The following is a 22007-nucleotide window of genomic DNA, read 5'->3' as shown; positions in this document are numbered from 1 at the left end:
AAATAATACGCTCTTTACTTTAAGGACCCTAAGTAGAATGGGTTCGGAAATACTTCAATGGACAGCTTGTTTCACATAGTGGTGATGCGCGGCAAAAATTGCCTTAAGAAACGCTCAGTTGTGGAACGACGGACGTCGAGGTGATATGGATGGTATTTTGTATTCTGCCTTGACGTCCGATGATGAAGATGGGCAGGGTTATCACTTAAAATCTGGTGAGCCTCCTGCTCATTTGTTATATAAAAAAAGGTCCTGAAACTTCTTACAGGAGCAGGGATGTATGTTGTTGCTAATCAATTATATAATCATTAAATACTATCGTTTAATCATTTGAGGTATTTGTCAATTAGTTTTCCGTGTTCTATATAAATTATAAAGACACTAGCTGATCCGGCAAACGTCGTTTTGCCATGTATATCGTTTATAATAAAAAAATAGGGGTTGATCGTAGAGGGGTGAAAGTTTGTATGTATTTTTTAATGCTGTATCATAAAAAAAAAAAAAAAAAAAACATAATTTAGGGTGGGACTACCCTTAACATTTATTGGGATGAAAAATAGATGTTGTCCGATTCTCAGATATACCCAATATGCACACAAATTTCATGAGAATCGGTCGAGCCGTTTCGGAGGAGTTTAACCACAAACACCGCGACACGAGAATTTTATATATTAGATTTCAGTAGATTTCTTAAAACATATTCGTCACGAATAAAATTCAGGCCCTCCGTTATGCGTCATCCAGCCACGGAGGTGGCACATTTAAATGAAGCTTTAAATTTTATAGTAACGAAATATTAAGTGAATTTAATTTTTTAAGAAGTATATTCATAATTTCAATTCAGTTCTCATAGCCTCCGTGGCGCAATTGGCTAGCGCGTTCGGCTGTTAACCGAAAGGTTGGTGGTTCGAGCCCACCCGGGGGCGGTAATTTTTTTTAAAACTTTTTTCTTTTTTTTCAGGATATATCCTTTTCATTCCCATTCCCATACTATATTTCCTAGCGACATTCCTTAACATATAAACACTGCCAACGCCATTGTCATTCCATTAGTTACAAACCCAGTGTCTTTGTCAGTGATAAAAAATATATTTTTATCTATAAAATTCACACGCTTATATTGATATATCTACTTTTTAGTAGAATTTATGTATTTTATACATTAGCTTAAATTTTTCTTCATAGAAAAATTGTAAAAAGAATATTTGCACTTCAATATTTTGAGCACACAATAATTGACAATTTAATTACTAAATAGAAGCAATAATTAGTATTAATATAACATATAGCTTTATATTTGTCGATTTGTTTTAAGATACAATTCTTAATCTAAGTCAACGAACGACGATAGTTAATCGACGCATTCGAAATTTGAATTTAAACTTGACACATTCGAGCATTTTGATAAACTGACAACGCGTTCGAAATTCGAAATTTGATATCGACCATTCGAATAACATTTGGACATTGACAATTGTGTTCTATATTCAAATCCTGTTCCAATTCCCATGATGATCTGATCGCCACAATGAGTTCCTCTCCAGCCGTGGAGTCGTCGACACCAGCGCCATCTTCGCCAGCGGTTCGCCTGCCGGACTACCCACACTTTCAAACCTCCACGCCAAATTATTTAAAGGTATTATTACTTCTTTACTTGAGCTTGAATCCTAAGGTTACGAATCACGGTTGCTCACTAATTGACCTATTTCCCATTTAACACTCGCTCGCACGTTAGGAAAACCTCAGTGTGGAAAATGGCATGACTTAGACCCAAATATTGACGATGTGTGGCAGGCTGATCACCTACTTGCCTATTAAGCTTAGGTTTCCTAGAAAAGCGGTGCCGTTATCTAACGGCCGTAATGTAACGTTGGGTGACGTCACCCATACGTTGTCTATAAATAACATCGGAGTAGGTTTTCTAGAGAACGTTGAGTGTCACCGTAACGTCGAATAGCGGTGCTGTCATTTGCATGACGGCCGTCATAGCGGTGATAAACAGTAGTTCAACGTTTTTCGCGTGTAGCGGTGCCCATATTTAATTAATACCATGAGTGGAAACGTGACTTGGACGAGCGAAAATGATGTTTTTTTGCATTATGTTAAAAAGTAAAGACCGTAAAATGACGGCCGTTAGTTAACTGCACCGCTTTTCTAGGAAACCTAAGCTTTAGGAAAAAAATATCACGAAACAGATTCTCTATGGCCCAGACCAAAAAGGTTGTCGCGCCTTTATATTTTGACAATTGAACATCTGTCCCCATCTTGTGTTTCATTCACTCAAATTTTCAAGTATATCCTAATAATACATCTAATTTAGTTCTGCCCGTATATATGTTGGCTATTAGTTTTTATAGATTACGGCCCCCGCGAACTTCGTTTCTCCTTAATGTGATTTTACTTAGCCTACCTTTTCAGTACATGGAAATTTTTGCTATGTTACCAAAGAGACTGTTCGATTTTCTGGAATGAAAACTTTTTAGGTATTTCTGTGAATTTTTCTCCATATAAAAAAAAGAGTTCAAATTATAAGATTTTAATTAACAAATAAAAAATAGTGGTTGATCGTAGAGGGGTGAAAATTAGGGGTTGTATGTATTTTTGTATGCTGTATCATAAAAAAATAAAAACAAAAAAAATCTAAAAAATAAAAATAAAAAGTTTGGGGTACACCCCTTATCACTTATATTAGGGGCTTGAAAAATATATAGTAGCCGATTCTCAGACTTACTGGTAATGCATAAAAAATTTCATAAGAATCGGTCGAGCCGTTTCGGAGGAGTATGGGAACGAACATAGTGACACGAGAATTTTATATTGTATGTATAGTAGGCATTATTAAAGCCATGTATCTTCTATCATTTCAGAAGACGCATCAGCCTCTGAACGTGGTTCTGTCAAGTTCAGCACCATCATCTCCACCAGTTTACGGTAATGACAGCTGAAGAATAATAAACAGTAAAAACAGTTTTTGAAGTGAAACTTCTTTATCGGGGTTGGAAAAAAATTTAGAGTAACATTTTTTCGTTACGCGTCACATTTTTCCGTTACGCGCCATCTTTTGAAGTGAAACTTCTTTATCGACGTATGGGAGAAATTTTGTAGCAGGTTACGCGCCATGTTGCTTTTTAAAGTCAAACTTCTTTATCGGCGTTGGAAAAAAATTTACACACATTTGTCACATTTTTCGGTTACGCGCCATCTTTTTCTTGTCCCTACCACGGTTGATCCGAAGAGATTCGAAGCCATTAGTAACAAAAATATATAATACCGATAACAATGATAGTAATACTAATAATTCTATTACAATTAATGAAATTCTGTAATAATCTTAGTACTACATAGTAGTACAGTAATAAGTTAAAATGAAATAATTGTATTTGTATTCATGTCTATGATAATAAAAGCCTTTTGTTAAACTTTATCTAATTTAACTTTATTTAACCAATTTCTGTAAAGTTGCATATAGTAGATCATTTGTCGAAAAATAAGGTCATAAAGAAGTTTCACTTCTTACGTGTGTACACCTAGTACACGCACACATTTTTTTTTTAGTTTCACTATCACTGGTAGATTACATATATACAATATACATACTATCTGTAAGTGATTAGAACGCCATATGTGATAAGAATATTAGGTGAATGGTCGTTTAGTATGCATTTGGAAAAGGGGCAGGTCAAAAGCATCCATAACTTGAGAATATTTAAGAGAGTGGACGATGCGAGCGCGAAGGACCGTAGCTGTGGTATTTGGACCGTAGTCTGTGGTCTATGCTTTAAGAAATCAGGTGTGTCTTATAGTATAAAAATATTTATAAGATTCTTTGCTCCATTTTGTAAGCTACGTGATGCCACGAAGTCAGTCTGGACAATAATTTTTTTTTGTCTAAGATTTTTGTGTTTCCTTTTTTGGAATCTGTTTAAATGATTAATGTAGATTTTTTTTTTTTTTTTTTTGGAGTTTATGGCCTGGTATCTAGACCTGATTAATGTAGATGTATAGGGCAGTGCAGGGATACCATGGAAAACTATTTTTTGTATATCTTAATTGTGTTAACACTATGTTATTGTTTATGTCTAGGAATTTTATTACACTACATATTGTTTTATATTATATTTATATTGTTGATTGAAATTGCTAAAAAACCTGAGGACAAGCCAGGGCTTGTTACCCATCACAATTCTGACCTCAGTCAGTGTTGCTTACCCGTTTCTAAGCAGTGCTTAAATTACAGGTGAGCCAACGCTTACCCCTCCACCCCGGTCCCCGGGTGCACCCTTATCGACTCCTGCTTCAGGTGACCGAGCCCAACCGCCCGACGGTACATCTTCAGACAAGGTATGTTCCTGCATCATGGTACTTGGAGAAATAAAGCTGAATTGTTTAAAAAAAAATAACTAGCTACAGTGGCGCCATCTGAGATATCTATCTCATTATTACTCTCTCTCTCACTCAGATATATTGCGCTTATTTTATGTAATTAATCTAAAAAAAATTGTCAGTACTTTAACAACAAATAGAAAATCAAATATCTGCTGTTGGTTTATTAATGTTTTAAACATTACTAAGCAACTCAGGTAACAAATAAATAAATGTTTATGAGATAATAAATTTTAGAAATATATAAAAATATTAAAAAAGGAAACCTAGGGGACACCCGGGTTTGAACCGGGGACCTCTCGATCTGCAGTCGAATGCTCTACCACTGAGCTATATCCCCACATGTAGGTTACGTTGAAATACGCAATTGTATAATTTGCGTAGCTTTTAATTTTATTGAAAGTCGAAGCTTAAGTTTGTGAATTAAAATAAATTCAATAAAATTGGTAACCATGGTAACGATATTTAGTGTAGGTTTTATAAGACCATGAACAAATGTCGTGCGCGTCTTCGCCTGAGAATGTTTTTCGTTATTCCCAGTCTTTTACATAGTGAGACATCGAGAAATACGATATTAATCCATGGGTATCATCAGATTAGCCTAATGCCTGTTTGTCCCTGTTCTATAAAAAGTATTTCGAACCATTCATCATCATTCTGGTCCTACTCATGGAGGTCCCTTCGGTAGCCATAGCTACTTCAGAATTAATATTTAAGATATTAGTATATTTAACGTGAAATAAATTAGTTTGTGTCTTCAGTCCTCAGAAACGGCGGTAGGCGTATCGAGGAACTCAAGCACGGCGTTGTCTCGGAAAGAGAGTTATAAAGCGCAAAGACAACATTATAGAAAAGAGAAGAAAAGAGCCGCTACAGCACTTCTGCACTCGATAGAGGATCCCTCGGTTGTGGTGTTGGCTGATTGGTTGAAGGTAAGGGATTTTTCAAAAGAGAAGATACTCCCGTATTCTAGAAGATCAGTCCAACTAAGAGCTGTTTATCTATTTTGTATGATGTTTTTATTTAGATAACACAATGTAAACTTATGAACGTCAATAGAGATATACATATTAAATGCTTCTAATTTTACATTTACTGCCAGTTCTTAAATCAAGGGCGTAGAACGGAAGAGAAGAACTGGCAATAAACTCTCCGCCACTGTTTTTCGCCAAGTTTTTTTTTCGGAACGTTTGTAAGGAGCTGCAACCATTACACTATGTCTACATGACATATTAAATAGTGAGTGTAGTAAAGTTGGCTCAGTGCGAATCTTCTTTGATGTCTTAGGTTTGGACCTTGGCTTTACACTGTGGACTTTTCTATGTGCGCAAATACCACTCGATCGTACGGAAAACATAGTCACATGCTTTAGAATCAAAAATGTATGTTTAAAGAAAAAACTTTTTAACCGGATTAAAGTTATGTATTATTATAAACTAGCTGACCTGGCTAACTTCGTTCCGCCCTACAACCTTATAATATCGTTGTTACTTTAATTTAACTTATTTTAGGATTTCATTAATGTTAAGTATTACATTAATACAACTCTTTCGCAAATACAGAAATGTTTTATTGCTTGCCATTGCGAAAGAAGAATGGCTGTTTTACACATTAGGCATCTTCTCTCTAGCGTCAATATGGCGATACTGCATGTTAAGCACTTTCTGATATCCAACATCTTTTGATCAGGATCAAAGCATGGTTATGCATCTCCTCATTCACCTCAAGATCGGAATTTCTTGAACTGACACGAATTCGACGTAAAATGATGCGTAGTTTTGTCAACAGATGGCACCATATGGTTTTTGCATTCGTAAAATTAATTAATTAATTTATTGTTATTCGATAACTTATCCGATATTTTATTGCTTATTCTGCTATTCGGGACGGAAACAAATCCAACAAATCAAAAACCATGGCAATCGGTCCAGCCGTTCTCGAGTTATAAGTGTTGTAACAAACACGACTTTCTTTTATATATATAGATTTACAGTTTAATTTTAAATTTAACCGACGTTTCGCGTGCTTTACAGTGGTTAGTTACAAGGGTTCGCCAATGCGTTGCCGGCAAAACGTTTATTACAGAAGTTTTATTGAAAGATTGAAACGTGTTTTCAGGTCCGGGGTTCGCTAAAATCATGGACTAAGCTGTGGTGCGTTCTCAAACCTGGTCTTTTACTGCTGTACAAGAGTCCAAAGGCAAAGGTGAGTTGCATTAAGGTTTATGTTTAGGAGCAGTGGTGGAGGTAGTTCACCAGGTTGCACCAATGGACCTCCCAAGGTAGCATCTAACACTGGCTCGTATTGTGAAGGAGAATAATAATAATAATAAAAAATGTGTGCGTGTACTAGGTGTACACACGTAAGAAGTGAAACTTCTTTATGATCTTATTTTTCGAAAAATGATCTACTATAATATGCAACTTTACAGAAATTGGTTAAATAAAGTTAAATTAGATAAAGTTTAACAATAGGCTTTTATTATTATAGACATGAATACAAATACAATTATTTCATTTTAACTTATTACTGTACTACTATGTAGTACCTACTAAGATTATTACAGAATTTCATTAATTGTAATAGAATTATTAGTATTACTATCATTGTTATCGTTATTATATATTTTTGTTACTAATGGCTTCGAATCTCTTCGGATCAACCGTGGTAGGGACAAGAAAAAGATGGCGCGTAACCGAAAAATGTGACAAATGTGTGTAAATTTTTTTCCAACGTCGATAAAGAAGTTTGACTTCAAAAAGCAACATGGCGCGTAACCTGCTACAAAATTTCTCCCATACGTCGATAAAGAAGTTTCACTTCAAAAGATGGCGCGTAACGGAAAAATGTGACGCGTAACGCGTAAAAAAAATTTTACACTAAATTTTTTTCCAACCCCGATAAAGAAGTTTCACTTCAATAATCTTTATTTCTTCTCTGACATATACATACAAGGGTATTATGATTAAACTAAGATGACAACATTAGGAAGTGTATGTGAGAGACTGGTCTCTGTAACAGGAGACCTGAGTGACAGATAACCAGCCTCTCCACCACCGGACCGGAACACGTACAATCAGGTCATTGTCATAAGATACAATAGAAGAAAATAAGTATTAAGTGCTAAAAGAAAACATTGCAAACGGAGTCGTAAAAATAAATTTGGTGTGTGTTTGTGTGTGTGTGTATGTGTGTGTCTCTCTCTCTCTCTAAGTGTGTGTGTGTGCGTGGGTGGGTGTGTGAGGGAGTGGGTGTGTTACAGAATAACAGTTATTAAATCTTCTGTTTCATTATAACTCAACTCAGCCAAGTAGTAACCATTTTTTTACATTCATATTTAGATAGTGGGTAAATGTTAATTTTTTCATTTAATTTATTGTACAAGTAACAACCTAGGAAACCAAAGAATCTTTGCGAGAATGAGTGTCACAAATGGCTGATCACCTATTCTCCTCTCTCTCTTCAGTTGCGCATGACTCATGGTCAGCAAGGAAGCATCTTTAGCGGACAATCTGTTTCCACCGGTTTCTGTCCATCGCTTATTACTCCCTCACTCAGGATGCTCATCTGATGTTTATTGATAACCGTGGACACTAAATACTAGTGGCGAGTGCGTTGCTGGGCTTTTAGTTTTTTGAAGTGGAACATCTTTAGGCGCATGAGGGTAAAATTTTTACGAATACGTCACGAAGATGTGCAGCGTTTTTGTCAAAGAAAAGGGAGAGAGCGATTGAGACCGATTGAGATAATAAAAAGGGCGAATTACTTTATAGAAATCCTATTTTAAAATTAAAATTTCGTAAAGAGAATTTATGAAATATTAGTATTTTATTTTGTATGCAAAATAATTTATTAAAATCTCAAATGACGAATTGTAAATTAAAATGCCACGTGTTTTTATTATCGAAGATATAAATTTAATTTTTAAATTTATAAGTATAAATTTTCGACACTTTTAATATTTTAATGACAATTAAATTCATTAAATTCCTAACATATCTTCCTTTTTCCTTCCTCTAAGACTCGGGTCTCTAAAGTTTTAGATTTGTATAAATATGAGCAAGACTTAAAAATTAGTTTGCCAAAGAAGTTTCACTTCTGACATGTGTACTTTGTACGCACGCACTTTAAAAAAAAATAAAAAGCTAATTATATTTGTTATTTGTTACAGAGAAGTCATTGGGTCGGTACTGTTCTGCTGACATCGTGTCAGGTCATCGAAAGGCCAAGCAAAAAGGACGGATTTTGCTTCAAACTCTACCATCCGTTGGAGCAAAGCATTTGGGCACCGAGAGGACCTCACAACGAGACTATAGGTATATATTATTAAGTGTTTGTATGTTTGGTACGAAACAACTCAGTACTGGATTTCATTAACGATACTATATTTTGCTTACAAAAAAAGATTTAAAATATTTTGTAAATAATATTTTTATTTTTTATTTATTTTGAAAGGTTAATACAATATAAAACATATTATACGTTATATGTCGCAGCTATCTAGCTTAATCAGCCGTGCAATTAACAGCCTAGCCAAGAGGCTTAGTAGTAAATACGGCGAACAGAAACAGCGCTGTTTAGTTAAGAAACTAAACAGAGACTAAGTAGTGTTATGCAGCTAGGTGAGGGGTACCGGGTTCGATTCCCGGTTCGAGGGCAAGTTTTAATTTAATTTAAATTTGTTCTCGGCCTTTGGGAGGGTTGTGCGGTACCGGGCGAGTGCTTAAACCGTACATGGAGGACACGGTCGAATTTCTAAAAAAAAAGACAAGCACGAATTTTAAAAAATCATATACTTGACGCTGGCTAATACACAAATCGTGCCAGAGACATTTAAAAAAAAGTTGTGTTATTAAACGCTTTGTTAAATATATATATATAATTAATGTTATGTTGGTTTGTGCACGCTTCAAAAACTCAAAAAGTTCTGAACCGATCGAGCTGAAATTTTAGCATGATATATAATCCGCATCAAGAATTGTTTTTATGTATTTTTTATTGTTTTTTTCACAAGTATTGCATAATTAAACTTATATGAAATGTTTTCATTGTTTTGTTTCTCATTTCTTAACCATTTAATCACAATGTTCCACAGCGAAGCGTGGCAGGGAACCGCTTTAGCAGTACTTTATCTTAATATATATAAATTACGTGTCACGTTGCTTGTCCGCTATGGACTCCTAAACTACCGAACCGATATCAATCAAATTTGCACACCCTGTGTAGTTTGATCCAACTTAAAAGATAGCATAGCTTACATCTCAATTTATACCCACAGTATTATTTTATTGCATAATATTTGTTTATTATTTGATAGTCACAATTCTAACAGATGGCGCTGTGTTGAAAGTACCAACGTTTCACATAAGCTACAATTTAATGGCATAGCCACCAACAAAAGCATGGTCTGCATGGGTCCCCGTGACTAGTGTTCTCCTACCGTTTCCCTTGAATAGTTTACTACTATGTAATATAACAAAAATCTTAGCCACAGCAACGCTTGGCCGAGTCTACTAGTAAATTATAAATTAGGTTAGACTTAAATTAATTATTAGTCTTAATTACTACGGAGACAATTTAAAAAAAAATGTGCATAAAATAATATCAGGTGCAGTGGTGCAACCGTTACCAACAGCACACTTGATATTCCGAGCGCCATCGCAAGCGGCGGGTCATTGCTGGCTGGATGGTCTCGAATTGGCTCTACGATGCAGCAATGCTATGCTCAGGTGGGTTTGGGGTAATTGAATATGTGGAGAGAAAAAAAAATAAAAAAGGGTGCGTGTACTTATGTATGCGCGTAAAAAGTTATACTTCCTTGGCATTATTAAAAATAGTTTTTGATTGCATGCAAATAATTTATTACAATTAAATAATCAAAGACTGGAAAAGGAGTCATTATAGTCAATAAAGTTCAATTTACATTGGAAAAATTAAATAAATAAATATTTATTATTATTCTCTTTTAAAATTATGTCCAATTCCGTAGCATCTTCCGTGGGCAACTTCATTCTGTTAATTTTGTGTCGCGCGCGCATCGTAAAATTTCACTCTCATCCATTTTTCATAACGCGCCTAAAGAAGTATAACTTCAAAAACATGTGTGTACTTATGTACACGCGTTAGAAGTTCTACTTCTTTGGCGTAACAAGATAATAATCAGTCATATATCGCTAGGCCACACACTAGACAGTCCCTTTGTTGTGGGTAACTAGATAACAATTTTACGACTCATTGGTCTAGTGGTTAGTAACCCTGACTGCGAATCCATGGGTCCCGGGTTCGATCCCTGGCTGAGACAAACATCGATGTGATGAGCATTTGGTGTTGTGCTTAGGTCTTGGGTGTTTAAATATGTATTTATATGTCTATCTATCTATAATATGTATGTATATCCGTTGCCTAGTACCCATAACACAAGCTTCACCAGCTTAGCATGGGACTAGGTCAATTGGTGTGAATTGTCTTTAAAAAAAAATTATAACGTGGTAAATGGTACATATTCAAAAGAGTTTTTGAGAAAAAGTAGGTTTAGTCTTACGACTATTCAAACACTAGTCTTTTAAAATGCTAAGTGTGTGTGAGTGTGTGAATGGGTGTGGGTGCGCATGTGTTATTATAAGCGTGCGCTGTGTCTGTGTTAGTTTTGTCATCTCAGATTTATACACAGTAAGGCCTCTGTAGATTCCAAATCCAATTCAGCAAATTTTTATGTGATTTGTGAGTTTGTAGCTGGGTATTGGTTGTGTACATTTAATCTTATGTTAGATATTAACATAGTTTTGAATCGTTTAAGGCTATAATAGTATGTTTTTAAATATATATTTAAACAATGTTTAGATGTTCCCGCTCACGTCCTGAACAAACGGTAGAAGCGGACGCACCCTCAACCCAAACGAATATATCGCACGAAGAACTAGAGAAACATTTTAATGAACACGGTAAGTCCGGTTCGAAGGACCAAAATTTTATTACTAGGAATAATATTTAAATTATATAAAATAAATGTCTAATTTGGAATCAAGTAGGCCGGGAGATATACACAAAATAGTGGGTAATTTGTACCAGTATGGCGGTTCTTCAAGGGTTTTATTACGAAAAGAAAAAATGAGAAAAATTATTTTTCTCATTAGCGCTGGTACCGGTGGCCCAAGCGCGTGGGCGTTAGTCGAACTCGTCTGATTAATTACGATTTTCAAACGATTTGTTTCACAAAAATTCTAGTATTTTCCGATAGTTCATAAAAAAATAATAGGCGGCAGTGTCATGCCATACTTCTTCGGTGTGACTTACTTTTGTGTCACTAACTCCCGGCCTATAGAAGTTTATATGTATGACTTATAATTAATATGGACGTAAACAGGAAAAAAAGTTGAAATGTTTAACGATGCTTTGGGAGCGTTCAAGTATTACGTAACGAATGTTGGAGGGGGGGTCTTTTTGTAAAACGTTACGATGCGGGATTGAATTACGCGTTATTGTTAATATTATTCGACTTTCCAGTACTTTACACCACATAATGGTAACTTTTAGGTATAAAGAGTCACTGGGTGGTCACGAAACGTTTTACTATTGGGTACAGAAAAACGTTACGGCGCGTTACATGGGGGGGGGGGTCAATAATCTCCAAAAATTGCGTGACGTAATACTTGAACGCTTGATTTTTTATTTAAATTTTCAGTTTTAATTGTAATAGATTATTTGTAACACATGTCACCGATACGAACCGAGCGCTCGTATTTTCTATTTTAAGAAAAATGTGAGTTAATAACTAATATATACTGTTTTGACCCTTTCCCGTACGCTAAGTAGGATTCAGGCTAGACTCCTCCATATCCACACCCACAAAACCACTTAAACGATCATCATCAAGCGATAATATAAAAACCCTGAATGTAAAACAAATTCGCCACAGAAGTCTCACATCCAGCCCAATGGCGTTGGAAATGTTTAAACGCTCGCCGATACTAAAGTTATTCGATATGCCGAAAATAAAATTACGCGAGTCCTTCGAAGAGAAGTACAATAGACGTAGTTCAACGCCATCTATTAGAAAAAGTCGTGTTAAAAAGCGGACCTTGAGAGAGTCCGGCGTCAAAACTGACTCGGAAGATGACGGTAATAAGGTGAAAATGAGGTTTTTTGGGGAGTCTGAGGTTATATGTAATACGCCGGAGAATATTTTGATTACGAAAACTGCGCCCTCAAATGAGAGGTTCAGGGATACTACTACGTCATCGTCTGATGACGTTCCCAGTAACTGTAGTAGACGGTAGGTAGAGAAAGGAATATATCTATGATCTATATATGAATCTATTGAGTAAAATTTTTTTTCTATATATTAAATGAACAATCTTTTGTTCAAGAGAGATTCAAATTATTTTATAATCGAATTTCTCTCGAAATCGTTAGCAAAACACGCGATACTCGACTCTTATATCGTGATTTTTCGACTGGATTTTGGTTCCTACCCTCAGATACGAAACTCGCGGGAACTAAGAATCCCATATGTCAATGTTTTTGACGGTAGTAACGCTTAGCGCCAATTTCTTGGTCATAGAATGAAAAATATCCTGAAGACTCGTATGTGTTAGAATGATTTGGAATCTAGACTTAGCATGAATGACACCATGTTATCATTGTGAATCGTTCCCTTTGACCTAAATTAAAAAAAAAGTGTGCGTGTACTAGGTGTACACACGTAAGAAGTGAAACTTCTTTATGATCTTATTTTTCGAAAAATGATCTACTATATGCAACTACAGAAATCGGTTAAATAAACTTAAATTAGATAAAGTTTAACAAAAGGCTTTTATTATCATAGATATGAATACAAATACAATTATTTAATTTTACCTTATTACTACTAAGATTATTACATATTTTTGTTATTAATTTCTTCGAATCTCTTCGGATCAACCGTGGTAGGGACAAGAAAAAGATGGCGCGTAACCGAAAAATGTGACAGTAATTTTTTTTCCAACGTCGATACAAAAGTTTGACTTCAAAAAACAACATGGCGCGTAACCGAAAAACGTGACGATTTGCTACAAAATTTCTCCCATACGTCGATAAAGAAGTTTCACTTCAAAAAATCAATAAAGCAGTTGCAGAAATGCCAAATCTAGTTGATCAAAGTTACGTGTTTTTGGACATGTTAAATGTTCTAGAGGCTCATAGAAACAGACATTGCTTAAAGAATTCAAACACTTTTAGGACGACACCGTACAAAAAATATTCACTAATAGATTACACCAAGTTGCCATCAGCCAGCTTTGAGGCATCTCAAACTGGTAAAAGAGATGACAGAATTTCCCAAAACAGCGTGTACATAGCTGGGAAAATTGTTGCTAACGGTAAGAAAATAGATTCAGCTAAGCTCTTTGCGTGTATGCCAAAAATAATTGTCAAGAATTTTTTAAATAATGAAAATCTTAGATCCATAAATATTTTTTTGGTGTGCACAATAATGAACCTTTGCTCTTTATAAATAAAGTACCTTTTCGTATTTAATCGCGTTTATTTTGTATGTGTCACGAGAAACATAGAAGATAAGACACAGGGAATGTTAATTTTATTTAAAAAAAAAAGTTATTTTAAAAACCGTTTTATCACAAATTTACGTACATACGATGTTTATTAAAACAATAATTTTAATAAATTATAGACGAAAATGTTCTCGTTATGATAAGATTACTAACACACACACACACACATTGAGGTTGCTGTTGAGAGGACTACTATTGAGTATTTTGCTAAGTTTTCCTACAATGCTAGACTTCCTTCCTGTTTGGTATTTTTAGATATTTAATCACAAGGCAACCGTGGATGGTGAAATCGGATTAGGCCTTGTTGTACATTAAAAAAAATAACGCTACAACCTCTTTAGGTCTGGGCCTCAGATTTCTGAATCTGTTTCATGATAACTTTTAAATCTAATAGGCTAGTAGTAGGTCTATAATTTTTTTACAAATCCTAACTTTTTGTTTACTTCGGATCCCACTGTGAAAAAAAAACACTACCGAAAAGTGACCTAGTATTACAAGTTTTAGCGCATTTAATAGGGATTCTAAAAAGGTATTGCACATGGCCATGAGTCGCTTTAATATCTTTCTAGGAAGAATTACAAACAACGATTGTGAAATAATGACAATGATAGCTGACAATAACGTCATTGCTACGACGTGTATTTTATAATAATCCTTGAAAATTCGTGCGGTGTGATCAGCTGTGAAGCGGAGGTCGTGAACTTTGAGGTGAATGACCCCGAGTTTGAGTTCAAACGCAAAATAAATGTTACATTGGATTTAGTACTATTAGGCGAAAATTAATAAAGCGTACTTAAACTTAGTTTACGTCTAACATAGGTGGATATGCCCTGTGAACCGCAACCATAGTTTGAGGGAGCATGAACTGTACTGTTCTAAGGTCTTGATTTTTCAGCTCTGTAATAAAAACAAGCAGAGATCTAAGGCTATAGACTGTATTGAGTGCATGCTTAGCGAAAGCGCAGTCCAATTCTCATGGCGTTCCTAATCAAATCACTTTCTTATTTTTTTATATACCCCTATTATATGGCAAACGACCTACTGGACGCCCAAAAAGGGCAGTCATCGCAGCCAATGGACACCCATTTTTGATGGGTGCGTTGCCGGCCTTTGAAGGAGGAGTACACTCTAACTTTGAATAGTTGGAGGTCGTATCACTCAGGAAAGTCCCTCACCGGGAGTCGATTCCACAGTTCGCTAGTTCGCAAAAGAAGTTGTGAAACGGACTGTGAAAGAATTCCCGCCATCATCCCGGTGATCTTGATGAAATTTTGATTTGATACGGCTCGTAAGATTTGAAACAAGGCAGGAGGTATCAACTCAAACAATTCAGAATACTCACCGTAGTAAACTTTGTATAGGTCGGTTATCGAAAGCTGGCGCGTTCACAGTACTCACACTAATGCAATTTCACTATACAGTATGTTTAAAAATATTACTTTTTTGCCAATATATTTTAGTCTACTCTGGTTTTAGTAAGGTTGGGTGGGTTGTAAATAAATAAAAATGTGTCAAAGACATATAAATATTATGTGCATACGAAGGTGGATCCAAAAGTTCTAAGCCCGACCAAGAACGTAAAAGAGTAGTTTGTGTAAATAATTTTTCATTTTTCGACATAAGCTCCATCTAGATCAACACACTTCACTTTTACTTCACTAACTATTCTTTCAATACTCCTCTTAGAAACCCCAGTCGCATCTGATGTAAAATTAAATATAATTTTTTTTCATTAAACTGTTTTTATTAAGATGCTTAAAATAGTTAAAAACATTGTGCACCATTTCACGAGATTGCCCTGGTAATGTTTGAAAAAAGATCAACATGTATAAAATAATAATAATATAAAACAGTAAAGATCAACATAAACAGTAGCAAAAGAAAAACAATATCTGTCTCTTTTATGCTCATAAGCTTGACCGAGCGCGAGAGAGACGGACAGTCTTTTCGTGATGTATTTGTGATTGTATTTCAGGTTGACATCACGTCTCGCGCTTATTCACAGACACTACACAAGCACAAAGTGTAAATGTGTTGAAGCCGCCAGCTTTAGATAACATACCTATAGAAAACGTATAGAGACGCAATGTCTCCGCGTTTATAATGCGTAATTCAAAGATATTCGAATTAAAATGAGACCCGATCGAGTAGTTTATAAATTCATCATTACCTTGACTTGTGACGTCCAAAAATGATCATATCAAAAATATCTATATATCTTATGTTGTTTATATACAGAATAATAGCCAAAATTAAAAATTAAAACTACTCAACCTAACACAAATTCCCTAAAGAACTTTCTCCCAAACCGAGTTGTGGCCGACTGGAATAGGCTTCCGGAATGTTTAGTCAGTGCACCATCTTTAAACACCTTTAAAAATAGATTGGGTAGTTTCTCCAAATCACATAATACACGCGCATCAGCTTATTAAAAGCTGCCAGTGTGTTAAGTAAATAATAATAATGAGCGTTTTTCAAGGCAGTTCTTGACGCGCACAACCACTATGTGGAACCAGCTGCCCACTGAAGTATTTCCAAACCAATTCGACTTAGGGTCCTTCAAGAAAAGAGCGTACCTATTCTTGAAAAGCCGGCAACGCACTCGCGAGCCCTCTGGCATTGAGAGTGTCCATGGGCGGCGGTATCACTTAACATCAGGTGAGCCTCCTGCCCGTTTGCCCCCCGTTCTATAAAAAAAAAAAAATACTTGACTTAATTGTCCTACCCTTGGGACAGAGGGCGTCCAGAGCCTCTGTCGCGTTCGGTGTTGAGCTTCGCATTTCAGCTGGCTCCAAGTCTTTCCGGCTCTCTTGGCCTCATCTGCAACTGTATTTACCAGGCTTGGGACTTACCTTGGGGTTCCAATCAAGTGCCTGCTTGGGGATATGATTGGAATCTCTTCGTATGGCCTATTCCAGTTTCACTTGCGTTGCATGATCTGCTGGCTAATTGGGTTCTCTCGGCAGCGCTGACACGATTGCTCGTTGAAGACGTCTTAGGCCTGTAGATACCCAAAAGCCAGAGCGTCACAATGTTCGTTACCATACTCCTCCGAAACGGCTCGACCGATTCTTATGAAATTTTAAATTCATATTCAGTTAGTCTGAGAATCGGCTACTATATACCTTTCAAACCCCTAAGTGATAAGGGGTGACCACCCCAATTTTTTTTTTTTATTTTTTATGACCCATACAAAAATACATACAACCCATAATAATTGTCAACCCTCTACGATCAAACCCCTATTTTTTATTATAGTAGATAGTTATTTTTATTGAATAATATACATGGCCAAACGACGTTTGCCGGTTCAGCTAGTTATTCTTATTATTATTTGAAGACCCTAAGGTAACAATAACTTATTTTTCTTTTTGAAGTTTGCCAATTGACGCCTGACATAAGGGCACCGAATACAGCGAACTTTGATATCAAACAGCAAACAAAAAATATATAAATAATTTTAGCGAGAATTATGTCTATGTAAATTAGATACGACATGACCTTGTTTGTTAAGCGACTGTTATACAGCCTTCAATGTCTTTAGAGTAAAGGAATCTTTCGTCTCTTTCTGACAAACTGTGTGTGTCTTAAATAAAAAGAGACGGACGTACTTAATTAGAAATTTAGAGTTATATAATGAAACTAGCTGACCTGGCAATCGTCGTTTTGCCATGTATATCATTTATAATAAAAAATAGGGGTTGATCGTAAAGGGGGAAAATAAGGGGTTGTACCTATTTTTTAATGCTGTATCATAAAAAAATAAAATTAAAAAATTATCTAAAAATTAAAAAAAATTAGGTGTGGACTACCCTTAACATTTAGGGGGGTGAAAAATGGATGTTGTCCGATTCTCAGACATACCCAATATACACAAAATTTCGTGAGAATCGGTCAAACCGTTTCGGAGGAGTTTTACAAACACCGCGACACGAGAATTTTATATTTTAGATTCAAAAAAGGTAAATAAATGGATACATTTGGACCCTTACTTGGAATGACCCTTAATATAAAGAGAGACGCCCACCAGAATCTAGGAAAGGAAAGGAGATAGCGTTTACGACGGCATCGTTTAGAACAACATACCGGTTATATTTACCAAAATCAAAGAATCCTGAATTCTATTGTATAAGGTTCTTAACAATCGGCTGTTACGACTATCGGTTTTTACGACCAAATATGAGAAGTCCCTTCGATGTCGTTATATATTTAATGGCATAACTACCAAAAAAGCATGCTGGTCCCCATGACTGGTGTTCTCCTACCGTTTCCCTTGAATAGTTTGCTACTATGTAATATTACAAAAACCTTAGCCACAGCAACGCTTGGCCGGTCTGCTAGTATAATATAAATTTTAAAACCCATTTGTATAAAATATATAAAAAATAATTTTGTTTAGTAATTAGTTTTAAATAAGTTGAACTTATTTAACTTTCCTCTTAGTGTAGATAGCCTTAAATAAAATCTAACAAATAATATTTATGACACCCATTACGATAATGAACAATTATCGCAGCGATAACACAGTTGTGTATCTTATTGTGTGTTGTATGGACGTGTTTTGTGTAGTGTTATAAAATTGGTCGTTATTTAAAAGTATAGTGGCGATTTCACAGACTTAATCACTGTAGTCATGAATACAATAGAATCGGTTGTATAGTTAAGAATCAAACGTAAAACGGAAAGCAACTTTATTTTAAATATTTTGTCACATTTAAGGGTTCTCTGTAAACAGACTATATCTGTGGAATTTGAATTTGGAATATTAATGAATCAAACCAAAGACATCGAATACGAATTTGAAAACTTTACTGGCTGGAATAAAAAAAAGTTTCTAAAAACGCGTGAAACTTTTTTGTTTTTTTGAGGATTTAAGGTTATATTTGACTGTCTCAAGTAATGAAATAAATGTAATTCCACTATACATTGGTAATCAAGATTTAAATGCGGTTATTATTGATATAGACATGCAGAGTCGTTCATTAAATTAAATAAGTTCTTGGATCCGATAATCAGTGGTTTATGTACACAGCTGAGATATTTATGATTACTAACATACTATGTGAATCACTGTGAGTGCTTAAAGTAAGGACTTTTTTAGTATTACTTTACAATAAAGAGGAAGTATTTTTATGTTTGTGACGATGAAACTTAACTTCTACCGTAAAAACTTCAACACTCACTACTCTGGCTTTGCGAGCCAAACGTGTCTTAACCTCCGAAATGAGAAACTTCCAACACTCGCGTGTTTTACTATCTCTCTGCTGGATTTTAGCTACAGCAGGTCATCCACAGTCGACATCGACCCAGGCTGACTGGTCTCCGACTACTTTCGAGTGACGTAGGCTATATTTATTGTATGTGGCTATAGTAACTTCCAGCGCTTGCTGTGCCACCTCCTGTCCCTGTTGGCTTTCAGCTGCAGCTGGTCATCCACAGTTTATGTAGCGGTACCTAGGCTGAATGTACGGCTATATTTTTTGCCGAATTAATTCAAGTTGCAGTGCGGTTCTTATACAGTAGTTTTGTCAATAGCTGTTATCTATTGATAAGATATCTAATTAAGGAAATATAGATAAAAATATCTCATGGGACATTTTTTTTATCACGCGGCTTCGAATGTAGTATTTTTAATATTTTGAAAATATGGCCTATCCCTCCGAGATTGTGTGAAGATTTTTGAAATATGTAAACAGTTTGCGCTATATCGGTACAAACATATTAGTAAAAAAAATAAAAGGCCGACAACGCACTCAACTCGACGTCCGTCATTCCACAACTAAGCGTTTTTTAAGGCAGTTTTTGCCGTGCACCTCCACTATAAAACCAGCTGCCCAATGAAGTATTTCCGAACTTTACTTCGGGTCCTTTAAGAAAAACGTAATTTTAAAACGAACGGAAACGCACTCGCGAGTCTTCTGGCACTGAGTGTCCATGGGCGGTGTTATCACTGTTCTATAAAAAATTCAATTCCAAAAGTTAAAAATTTATACGATAACCAATAATATATCGACTTAGGGTCCTTAAAGAAAAGAGCGTACCAATTTTTAAAAGGCCGGCAACGCACTCGCGAGACCCCATGGCATGTAGAGTCCATCTATCATTTAACATCAGGTGAGTTTGTTCTATAAAAAATTGATACGAAAACCAATAAAGCATGTCTTTACAGTGAGTTACAATATATGTTCTCCTATGGTGATAGGTTTTTATTTTGCGAAAATGGCGGTGTGTAAATATTTTATTAATACATTTAGTTCAATGGCCCTGTGTATCGGAATAAATATTTGTAAAGCGTTTACAATGGTAGGTCAAGAACGTTCATTGCTTTTGCTAGGGTTGTCAAGTGTTTAAGAACTTATTGCCACAGACTGTAAACTGTCAAGAGACAAAACAGGAAAGAAATTTCAATTAAACTAGGTATACATACAGACCTAGTGGCTTCAGCGTGCGACTCTCATCCTTGATGTCCTGCGATCCTCGACAGTGCACCAATGTACTGTCTATGTACTGTAACAGTCGCTTAAGGAAAACATCGTGAGGAAATCGTCGAAAGACTAAAAAAATAAACACATGTCAGGCACAGTAGGCTGATAACCAACATATCCACTGACAAGATGTGAAATTGTTTGATCATTTAAACTGTCAATTAAACTGAAATACAGTACATGAACTCAAAATATTTATGTAAATTATCTATTTAAAACAATGACATATGTCATGCAGCTCGCGCTCTGATTGGTTGAAATAACAACATGGCGGATATGAAATTTAAAATAAAATGTTTTGGGTTTCGAATAGTGAAACATTAAACAATTTTAAATACATAATAGATTAATTCGTAAAGAAATTAAGTATGAGTGTTTTAGCTAAAATATTTTTTTTAATAATAATAGTTTAAAACAGTTGTCAACCCTAAAGAACCTACGCATAAGGTAAATTTTGTTTATAATGTCGATTCTCTAATTAATTTTGTGCAATTAAACAAAGTTTCAGATATCAATAAATAATTTAACAGCGTGAATAGGGTGGATTTTTGCTTATTTGCGAAAAAACAATTGTTTTATCAAAACCATCCTCAGGAATAAACTAAATACACGTTCTAATAAATATTTATATTACGCTGTACGGAAACGGAAATTAAAAAATGTGTGAAAATAAATAAATTTAAAAAAAAAACTACGGATTGCACGGGTTACACACAGAGTGCCGGCAGATATGAATTGCTTTAATTATCAGTAAAAAAGTACTATCATTTATGTGGTAGAATACAATATTTATTTTTTGCGCTATCGTACACAAACATGACAATATTACATTAAATACGCCGCGCCAGTTGTCTACTTTCCATCCGTCTTACGAATTTTCGTTCAGGTCACGTGTCCTGACGCGAGTTTAAAATTTTTTACCCATTCCAAAATAGTGTACAACGCCGCTAAAGAAGTTTTCACTTCAATAAATTTACGGAAACGAAAATTTCTTACACTTATTTATTTAATTTAGAGCAGTGTTGGCCTAGTGGCTTCAGCGCGCAACTCTCATCCCTGAGGTCGTAGGTTCGATCCCCGGGTGTGCACCAATGGATTTTCTTTCTATATGCGCATTTAACATTAGCTCGAACGGTGAAGGAAAACATCGTGAGGAAACCGACATGTTTTAGACCCAAAAAGTCGACGGCGTGTGTGATTTAAAAATGATCATGAAACAGATTCAGAGATCTGAGGCCAAGACCTAAAGAGGTTGTAGCGCCACTGATTTATTTATCTACGCGAGTGAAACCGCGAAGCATTGCTAGCAATGCTTCGCGGTTTCACTCGCGTATACCGATCTCGTGTTAGTGGAAAGTCTACTAAGTCGGACTATAAATATATATTTGTTATCATAAAAGTTTTATTTTACTTAGTTTTTAATTACTTCCTTTCAGATTATTAGATACACACTTATATTCATAATCTAATCAATATTTAGATTATACTTAACAATGAATATATATCTAATACATTTTTAAATTCGTAACGAAATTTACGTAGAATGTCCGATATTAGTAAATTAAAAAATACTCTACATGTAATGAAACAT

The 22007-nt window shown here is 35.3% G+C and overlaps 1 protein-coding gene and 2 non-coding genes across 5 annotated transcripts in view; 2 read left to right on the top strand and 1 right to left on the bottom strand.

Moving 5' to 3' along the window:
- Positions 1-22007, top strand: part of LOC125061221 (oxysterol-binding protein-related protein 8) — a 42885-nt gene that overhangs the window by 5006 nt on the left and 15872 nt on the right. For 2 of the 3 annotated variants that reach the window (XM_047666528.1, XM_047666527.1), the window contains exons 2-9: positions 962-1636; positions 2868-2931; positions 4238-4341; positions 5145-5315; positions 6502-6588; positions 8555-8699; positions 9992-10112; positions 11224-11324. In XM_047666528.1, coding sequence (XP_047522484.1) covers positions 1529-1636; positions 2868-2931; positions 4238-4341; positions 5145-5315; positions 6502-6588; positions 8555-8699; positions 9992-10112; positions 11224-11324 — 901 coding nt within the window. In that variant the 5' untranslated portion in view covers positions 962-1528. Of the gene's footprint in view, positions 1-961; positions 1637-2867; positions 2932-4237; positions 4342-5144; positions 5316-6501; positions 6589-8554; positions 8700-9991; positions 10113-11223; positions 11325-12195; positions 12656-13599; positions 13740-22007 lie in introns of all 3 variants that reach the window. The other variant, XM_047666525.1, reaches the window with a different exon arrangement.
- Positions 853-926, top strand: Trnan-guu. Its single transcript has one exon. It is a non-coding gene; the product is annotated as a tRNA-Asn (tRNA).
- On the bottom strand, positions 4652-4723 carry Trnac-gca. The gene has a single exon. It is a non-coding gene; the product is annotated as a tRNA-Cys (tRNA).

Source organism: Pieris napi, chromosome 23 (genome assembly GCF_905475465.1).
Source record: "Pieris napi chromosome 23, ilPieNapi1.2, whole genome shotgun sequence".
NCBI lineage: Eukaryota > Metazoa > Arthropoda > Insecta > Lepidoptera > Pieridae > Pieris > Pieris napi.
The sequence above is the reverse complement of the archived record's forward strand: the minus strand, read 5'-3'. Positions and strand labels throughout refer to the sequence as shown.